The 10,546-nt window shown below is 32.1% G+C and overlaps 1 protein-coding gene across 1 annotated transcript in view; it reads right to left on the minus strand.

The window, feature by feature from the left end:
- Smp_083980 (Amiloride-sensitive sodium channel,putative) overlaps positions 1 to 9,451 on the minus strand; it is a gene marked incomplete at both ends in the record, with an annotated part of 31,959 nt that extends 22,508 nt beyond the window's left edge. The window contains 2 exons of the mRNA XM_018791472.1: positions 8,524 to 8,855; positions 9,424 to 9,451. Of these exons, the coding sequence (XP_018645415.1) occupies positions 8,524 to 8,855; positions 9,424 to 9,451 (360 nt within the window). The remainder of the gene's footprint in view (positions 1 to 8,523; positions 8,856 to 9,423) is intronic.
- Positions 9,452 to 10,546: the final 1,095 nt, after the last annotated feature.

Below are 10,546 nucleotides of genomic sequence, written 5' to 3' on the forward strand. Positions count from 1 at the left end.
AGGTCTTGAGTTTGAATCTGGTGAGACGGGATCGTGGATGCGCACTGTTGAGGAGCCACACAATAGGACGAAACGGCCTTCCAGTGCTTCCAAGTTTTCCATGGTTGTCTAGTTTCAATGGACTCATGTTCTCAACTATATAAAATTACTAAAATCTCCACAAAATCCCTTTCTGATATTTAAAATTTATTAAATAAATGAATTTATCAATCAAAATATTTTTTGTTTGAATTTCCGCTAAAAACTTTTGTTTTTTGTAATAAAATAACTTTTTTGTTGTTGAATATAACAGGATTAAGTAAAGTATTTGAATGATAATAATAATAATAACAGGATATCGTGACATAGTCTTGTTATAGTTAATTGAATGAATTTTATTTTTAAAGATTAACAATACAGTTTTATATCATGTCTAGTTTGATAAAATATTTACTTTAGTTTATTCATATTCAAATAAAATAGGCTAAACTAATGTTAGTAAGAAAAGATGGATAGTGGCTAGCAATGGAATCCAGCATGCGCGTTTCGTCCTATTTGGAACTCGTCAGCTGGATCTATCTGCATCTCAGATTTGATGTTCACATACGCACAGTATGCATATATGCTAATTAGAGACTGACCAGTTGCAATACTAAACATCAGTAGGAAGATTCAAACAAAACAATACTAAGTGAATTTAAACTGATGTTAGTATTACATAATGATACATTTGAAATGTTGAAAAAATTTCTTGTAGCTCAGATAAATAATTTTAGTTGTAATATACTAGATAGGCTTAATTGTAATGTTTTCATTATTATTCTGGAAAATGCACCAAAGCTTAGTTTACATAGAAACAAGATATTAAATGATTCAATAAGCATTCATTCATCTTGTTCTGATAAACTTTTCTGCTAGTAATTGTCTTTGAATGTTTCATTGACTTGATTTGTTTTTTGTATTCATGTTTATTACTTTATTTGTTTGATCTCTGGTCTCAGAAAATGTCATCCAAATAAGCTAGTCTACGTAAAGTAAACGTTGATAGTGTTATATAGAATGAAAATGAAATTGTCGCAATGAAAACCACCCAGTTTAGAGAAACACGGTGTGATGAAATTCTGACTTTTAAAAACTCATAAGTAACTCTGTTCCTTGGGAAAGAAACAATGTAATTTACAAATTCGACGTAACTTTGTTATTTATAATACTGGGGTTTGATTGACTAAAGGCATCAACAACACAGACAACCATTAGATTAAAGGTATAATACAATACTCATGAATTAGAAAACAAGGTAATGAGTTAGTTTTTCTTGATGATTTTCTATTTTCAGATATCCTGATATGTTAAACAAATCAGGGGTAATATGAATAATTATAGAGAATAATAACTAATAATTGTGATATATATATATATATATTGTGAATTTAGGACGTCAGATACTTACTTACGCCTGTTACCCCTCGTGGAGGAGCATAGGCCGCCCACCAGCATTCTCCATCCTACTCTCTCCTGGGCAATCAGAAGGTGCATCGACCTCGTGACTTCGCAAAAATTTCGGCTTTCATCATGAGGCGTCATAATTATTCCTTCAACCCCCAGGGCAAAGTTTAAATGGGTTGAATTATGTTTTCTGGTTAGCATTTTTTTAGAGAGTTAGTTTTCTACGGGATGGGGTCGCTAACCTCATACCCAACCCTCCTCCTTTACCCGGGCTTGAGACTGGCAGGAGCTCTAGAAGAGCTACAGGCGGAGTTTTAATAGTAGATAGCTGTGTAGTATTTTGCTTAAGTGAAACCATTTGAATTTCGTAGTTTTATACTACTAAGAAGTTAAGAATTAAATAGTATTTAAACTTCAATGGATCTCCAGAGAAGTACCGAGTGTCTGGAAAAAAATATCTTTTCTCTGAAAATCCCTTACAAAATGAAGATAGGTGTTGTTGAAGGGAATGTATGTGGTGATAATTAAAACAAAAGGTGTTTTTATTTTGTTTATTTCAAGTTAGATAAAAATGATTTTCTACACTGACCGATCACTGACTAATAATTATTTTTGTTTATAATTCATTTAATTCATACATATGTCAGTAACTAACTGATCAATTGCAGTCCTAAACATCAATGAGAAGACTCAAATAACCAATGTAAAAATGAATTAAAATTTCACATCACTGCATAAGCTGGTGGCTATCTTAAATCAATAGCCAAGTGGATAAGGAGATGGCATTTGTAAGCGAACGGTGCTGGGTTCGAGTCCTGGGGTGAACATCAACTCTGAGATGCAGGTACATCCAGCTGACAAGGCCCACATGTAGCGAAACGAGCGTTCTGAATTCCACTGCTAGCCACCTTCCATCTCTAATTACAGTATCGCATTTGTCTAGTTTTTAGTGTTGATTGAATTTTATCTGTCATATTATAATGTAGTCACCAGTATAAGTTCTCTTAAATAATGTGTACAATTTTTAAAGGCTAGACGATTGGGATCAATTGGCAGGAGCCTCTGCTTTTTTATTTCTTGTTAACCTTCACTCGCTATCAAACATCTAGATTGAGAAATTGTGTGAGGCGATGTCAAAACACAAGGGTAATATTAGTCACAGCAGACTCGGATGTCCGAATTGTCGAAGAAACCCAGTCTGTGGGTTCCTGTCTAATTAACTTCAAACATCTAACATTCTAAAGACTTTTCAAGGAACGTTGAAAACCGAATGTCATTTGTTTTAATTAAGTAACTAACTTTAAAATAGCAACTATGTCGAAATTAAAACTGATATAGATTGTCACAAAAAATAATTTTGTTACTTCACTTTACTTGGTGTAAACTGGAATGCTTTTCTAAAAGATTCGAAGTCAAGAGACCACTTTGCACACATATTTAAATCTGATGTCCTGAAAAAATGACAATTATACCGAATTCGAGAACATCAATTGGCTCGATGGTTTAAAAAATTTCTTAAGTTATTCGATTAAAATCACTCCTACAATTAAATGAATGAATTACTGTTAGTAAGGAGAGAAAAAACAAATAGTTAAGTTTTTCGAACAATGGGCCACGCGATACTGTCTCCTACATGGTTATATAGCTTTCAATTTTAGCTGAATAAATTTCTTAATTAGGCAAAACAGAAGAGTCTAAAACCAAGTAGATTAAGTAAGCTATCATACACTTTTGTTGGTAAGACTGAAAATAATTTTGATTCACGATATTGTACAATTAGTCTAATTCATTTATTTTAAATCAATAACTGATTGTAACTAGACCATTATTAAAAACCTGTTCGCACTGGACAGCCGTTTCGTCCCAGTATGGTACTCCTAAACAGTAAGCACCTGTAACCGCACATACGAGAATCAAATCGAGAGCCTCCGGTATCGCTCTCGAACGATTCACATCTAAAACATTCAGATGGTATTCAACAGTATTAATGTCTAACTTTGATTTCTGGATGTTGGGCCATGGCTGAGCACTGCTAAGGCGTCCCATACTAGAACAAAATGGTCGTCCAGTACTCCCAGGTTTTCAATGGTGGTCTAGCTACAATTAATTAGTGATTTTAACTGTAGGAAATCCTAGAGTCTCCGCAAATTCATTTACACCAATAATTCTCTGATTATCAAAATAAAAAGCCAGATGATAAACAATAATGCAACTATATGAACTATAATAAACTTCGTAACCAGATTATTACAATCTGAACAAATCATCTATAGAAAAATTTTTTTAGTTAAAGTTTGGACATTTACATAAATTTGTACTGGAAATTCGGGGTGACAATAGCTTGATATATATTCAAGACCAGGGTTCTCAGGAAAGCTGTTACGTTCCAGTATGAAACTACAGTGGGTAACTACAATTCCTCTAGAACTGAAGCCTAGAATCTATAGGCCTCGCACAGAATTTGTTGACTTTAGAATATTATGATGACGTTCTGTAATCTACATTTCTCTCTCTATTCAGTTTTATATGAACGTGAGTTGTTGAAGATCTATCTATTACCACGATGTATATATATATATATATATATATATATATATATATATATGCGAAGGGAAAAGTAAACTGAAATGAAGTGTATCTTTCCTCAACTCTTTTTTATAAATGTATAAATGTCAGCCTTTCGTTATCAATTACTTTGTGTAAGAAAATTGAGAAAATCTAGTCATGAGATAAAATTATCCGACAGATTTTGTAGTCATGTGTTCATTTTTGATCATGAAAACATTTTAATCCCATGATGAAAGAGCAACCAAAGAAGAACAGTGGTAAACTGAAGTTTGTGCATCAATGCTGAAACATATATACATACATGTATACAAACTACTTAATTAAAACTCTAAATTCAAGCGAGATAGCGGTAAACAGCTCAATCCAGAACTCACCTTAGTCCTATTTATAACTCATCAGTTGAGTGGACTTGGATCTTAGTTTTAATATTCCTACCAAAACTCAAGTCTAGTATTTTTTGCTTCAAAAAATATCTTATGGCGTAATATCAGTATCTATATGACATACATATGACAAATTACTTTGATTTAAATTCAGTTCTTAACATTAACAATGGTAAAATTCAATCACTTGCAAACCAAATAAAAAAATTTCTGCGTTGTAAGCAGTTAATAAGAACTTAACCAAATGAAATGAATTCATGTTGTTCAGTTCAATGATTTGTTCTGACTTTTTTTAAGGAATAAGTTTTATACACAGTAACTGTTAGAAAGTTAATTAGTATATATGATCAGAAAGGGTTTTTGTGGAGATTTCAGTATTTTCATAGTTGAAATCATGAGTCAATTGAAGCTAGATCACCAACGAAAACCTGGAAGCACTAGACGGCAGTTTCGTCCTACTATGGGACTCCTCAGCAGTGAGCATTCACGGTCCCGTCTCGCGAGATTTGAACTGGTAGGTCTTGGATCCAACTATGAAAATAATATATATGAGTAATATTTTGTGTATTTTTAAGTAATATATATGTTTTCTGTCTTTTAATTTTGAGAAAATCATTCCTGTGAATATGATAATTTATAAAGTGAATGATTATAGTTAAATTTGTGTGAAAAAATTGCATTTTGCATTCCTTATTTATTTTAATGGAATCTATATTTCTCCCTATGAATAATTACTTAACTGTAAGGTACTTTTAAAGTTCTTAGAATTATTGACTCTCAGTCTTTTTATCTTATGTCAGATTATACAGTAGTACTATGGTTAGATTTTCTAGACTTTTCTTGGATCGATTAATATTTTAAGAAAAAAAAATACCATTCCGAAATTTTTTACAGTTTTAGTTTAATTTCAAACAGTGACCAGTGGAGTTCAATCGGGTCTGTTGTGAGATAGTAACTCACTGAAGACATTGGTGGATGTGTCGCTCAATTTCGTGAATCGGTTAAAGTTAAACATTAACACCTTTGGATGCCGGCCCGCACAGTGGTCTAATGGTTAAGCGTCCGCGCGCGAAACTGATAGGTCGTGGGTTAAAATCTCACGGGGCGGGATCGTGGATGAGTACTGCTGAGGAGTCCCAAAATAGGATGAAACGGCCATCCAATGCTTCCAAGTTTTCCAGGGTGGTCTAGCTTCAATTGACTCATGATCTCAACTATCAAAATTACTATAATATCCACAAAATCCGTTTCTAATATTATTCAAACAAATTTTTAGAATAGAATATTTGTTCTCTAAACATTGAATTTCATTAAATCACATCCATTCATTGCCTTAACGTAAATAGGACGATTTTAAATTAATTTACTTTTCATTAGTAATTCATTAACTTCTTTTAATTGTGAAGTCTAAACTTAACTATTTGTATAATTAAATAAATGTATACATGTTAAATATACTGGTGGGTGGCCTATACTCCTCAACGAGGGGTAACAGGCATAAGTAAGTAAGTAATACGTGTTAAGTACTTATATAATCACCTAGTTTATGCTTTATATCTTTATTTTACTATTATAGTTACTATTCTACCTTTTTATTGTACATATGTATTATTGATTGTAACATCTTAAACAATTTTCTTTAGAAAGTTTGTTTGTATTCAAATGAAATTTTCCACATTTTGATAATTGGCGCTTACAGGAACCATAAATTTTCTTGAATCCTAAATATACTTATTATCAAATTGATTATTACTACTTAATTAATCCAGATTTATATTTAAGGTTGTTTATAGTATCTATTCAGATCTATCAAGGCATCTATTGGTTTTCATAGTTGAAAGCGTGAGTCAGTTGAAGCTAGACCACCATCGAAAACCTAGAAGCACTAGACGGCCGTTTCGTCCTACTATGGGACTCCTCAGCAGTGCGCATCCACGACCTCGCCTCGCGAGATTCAAACCCAGGAACTACCAGTCTCGCGCGAGTGCCCTTAACCGATAGACCATTGAGCCGGCATCCCATGGTATTTATGTCTAACTCCAACCAATCAACGAAGTTGGCTTGCTTTACAAAACGGGGAATAACACATTTGAATTATCTATGAGATTAAATTTGAACCATATGTACATAAGAAATATGTTCTGTATCTGCACTCAACTTTTCTGCAGACTATTATTATTATTATTACTAATGTATTTAACATATTTAGGTTAATAAAAACATTTCTCCTGCCAAACCACTTTCTATACCTGTTTGATTTACGGCTCATACTTACTTCCGGTATCAATATATGTAACACTGTAATACTTTCACATTATTTTATTAATGAGATAAAAACACATTTCAGTTATTTTATTTCATTGCAATAATAACGTCACGGTGGTCTAGAAGTTGAACGTTCGCGTGCGATACTGAATGTCCTGGATTCGAGTTCCACGTATGGGATCATTCCATACTAGGACGAAATAGCCGTCCAGTACTTTTAGGCTTTCATTGGTAGTCTAACTTAGATCAACTTTTGAATTCAAACTGAACATACTAAAATCTCTACAAATGCTCATACTGATAATAATTTATTACTTAATTCACTGGTTTCTCATCTATTCTACGGTACATAAACATGTAGTGTTAACAAATTAATTTGTAAGCATTTGAATCATCCTGTTGTTGAAGTTGATGACTGAGATTCGTTACTCTCTCTTTTGCTGAAAAAAAAGGATATGATCATTCAAACTATACGAGTTGCTACTGTAGCTTTATTACTCAGGATGCATGAACATTCACTGTTCACATTCCGCTACGGATCTGAGCCTGTCAAATTGTAATCAATATTTCAACATGTTAAAATATTACATAGAGTAATTAGCTGATGATTATTTTGACTCTTTTCATGTTGTTCTTAAAAGGTACCCAAGTAAATAACTTTAAATATAATTATTTGTCTCAGTCACTAAAGAAAACTTTATGAATAAATATCATATTTGATACTATTGGTTACCTATACGAATTTGAATGAAGTTAGAACAATAATTGAGGTAGAATAGTGCGAATACATTATGTTTAATGGTGCCTCATCAGTTACTTACATCCATATTCATTATAAAGTGTAACAATGGGATATGATATAATATGAAGTAATCAGTATTGATATTGGTAAGTATAATAATAATAATAAGCAAAGATGGATAGTGGCTAGCAGTGGAATCCAGGACACGCGTTTCGTTCTATTTGGGACTCGTCAGTTGGATGGCCGAGTGGATAACGCAATGGTGTTTGAAGCGAAAGGTACTGGTTTCGAGTCCCAGAGTGAACATCAACTCTGAGATGCATGTACATCCAACTGACGAGTCCCAAATAAGACGAAACACGCGTCCTGGATTCCACTTCTAGCCACTATCCATCTTTGCTTATAATGCTTGTGAATTAAGGCAATATCGAAGCAATACGCACAGTATGCACATATGCCAATGAGAGACTGACCAGTTGCAGTCCTAAACATCAATGAGAAGATTCAAACAAACAATACTAAGTGAATTTAATAATAATAATATGTACATGTACAAACAAGTGTGGGGTCATTTACAAAAAACCGTTACGCAATTCATCTAATGAATTTCCAATGTTACATAATTACCACCTCATTGATTTATAACTTCGAAATCTATTTTCAATTAATCTGAAACTTATATAAACTTTTCAAATCTCCCACACTTATCACACAATCCATTTGATTAATTTCCGGACTCAACATAATTAATGTTTTTCATTCACATCAACAAATGACCTCACACTTACTTATTCACATATATATTCAAACGGTTGTAAACAGCTGATGAAAACCCATGAAATCAAAAAAAGGAAAAATCGTATTATTCTGCTTTAATTTCTGTTTTGACCTTATTATAAAATTAATTACAAGGGGTTTTGTAGAGATTTCAGTATTTTTCATAGTTAAAATCATGAGTCCATTGAAGCTAGACCACCATGGAAAACCTGCTGAGGAGTCCCAAAATAAGACGAAACAGTCGTCAAACAGTGCTTCCAGTTTTTCCATGGTGGTCTAGCTTCAGTTGGCTTACGATTTCAACCATACAAACATAAAATTAATCTTTTTTTAACATTAGCCGAAGTATAAATTTTTACTTACTTGACATTTAATGATTAATTTATTATGTTGATAACCAAGTTTTCTTCTTTCTTCATTATTTGGTAAACTTTCTAAAAAACCAGCTAATGAGAATGCTGCACTAGCTGCATTATATTCTTCAATTTTTTGTTGATCATAAAAAATATATTGAGCATATGTAGCTATATCTAATACAAAATGTCTTGGTGTTTTCCATCCTTTCATTTGTAAATATTTTAAACCATCTGGTGAAATTGGACGAAAATTACATATAGTAACTGATGGAAATGGACTAATTGTATGACGTAATACACGTGGTGGATGGATAACATTATATTCTAAATATTGTCTAGCTAAGAAAAACATACAAATAAAACAACCTAATATTAAAATACATACTAATATTAACCATAATGAACGTAAATAACGATTATGTGCACGTACTATACGTGGTAGACCACGTATTGTAGTATTTTCACAAAAACGTTTTAATTCATCTAATATTATAACAGAAATATTATCATGTTTTAATGGTGATGATGATGATGGCGGCGGTGGCGGTGGTGATGATGATGATGGTGGTGGTGGTTGTGATGATGATGATGAGGAGGAGGAGGAGGATCTTCCTGAATTCTCTTTATTAACTTTAATGGAACCTGTTAAATTATGAACTGTATTATTTTGATTCAAATTAATATGACAATGATTAGTATTATCCATTGATAATGATTTACTTGTTTGTTCATAACATTTTCTAATCTCTTGTATAAATATACAACATAATGGGCATATAGAATGTAAATTATGTCTTTCAGGATTTTCTATATTTCCGTTTTCATTAATAATATTGTTATCAGTAGCATCGGACATTATTCTTTTTTTCTAAAAATGAAATAATGAAATCACATAAAATCAAATTACCTTTTACATAAGTTGAGGACTTATTCATTTTATATACAGAATACCTTGTTCTGATTGGCTTACAGAGACAAACTTTGATTGGTTATACACTGAAGTTATTTTTTTGGTTGATATCATGTTGTTTTTCTGTAATACTTATGGATACAACTCTACATTTTGAAGGTATTCAACAAGAAGACCTAGACTTGGATTTCAGGTTAGTAAGTAGTACCAATAGTGTATATTTTATCGTTATTAATAACAAAATTGAAGATAAAACTTGGTAATGATTGTCGACCAGCAGAAAATGAAATCACAGAAGTTCCTTCTGGTTTGCCCTAAAAAAACTGCATTGAGATACTGACTTATTTAGATCAATAATTATTATTTTATTCTCTGAAGAAGTGGCTTACACTGAGTCACGAAACGTCAGAAAATCTAATTTTTTCTACTCATTGGGATATTATTAATATATTAATCTATTTGTAATAATTATAAAGTTATTAAATCCCACTCAAGATTATCGACATCTAGTATAACCATAGCTTATGGTAAATTTGTCTTTTATCAAACAGAAGAAAAATACGACATATGAATTTACGATTGAGACTAAGAAAAGTTTGATTCTGCAGAGTTCTAACTGCCGCTAAAGTTTGGCTGTACAAATATCGTAAATAATTTAATTTACTTATAAAGGAGTGAGGTTTGAAAACTAAGAAGCATTGAAAAGCTAATTCATTCTAGTCTAAATCTCCTCAGTATTGTGTTTTCTCAACTTCACACAGAATCAAAACTAGACTCTCATAGATTTGTGATAAATACCATACTTAAGAGGTATTAAGTTTATATCAAATGGTTTATAACAACGAATTCACTTACTATAAGATGTCTTGTTAATTCTGCTTTGAAAAGTAGTTTAGCATTAAGTATAAAAACTTATTTCTGCATTAGATACACTAACAAACGATATCCAGCAGTTATTCTACCACAAATCCTTCTAGGTTTTCGATGGTGGTCTAGCTTCAATTGACTCATGATTTCAACTATGAAAATACTAAATTCTCCACAAAACCCCCTTCTAATAATGATCATATGCTCACTGGTGACTGATTTCAAGAGATATTTCCTTGAGTTCTAGTGAGAA

Source organism: Schistosoma mansoni (genome assembly GCF_000237925.1).
Source record: "Schistosoma mansoni, WGS project CABG00000000 data, chromosome 3 unplaced supercontig 0044, strain Puerto Rico, whole genome shotgun sequence".
Lineage (NCBI taxonomy): Eukaryota > Metazoa > Platyhelminthes > Trematoda > Strigeidida > Schistosomatidae > Schistosoma > Schistosoma mansoni.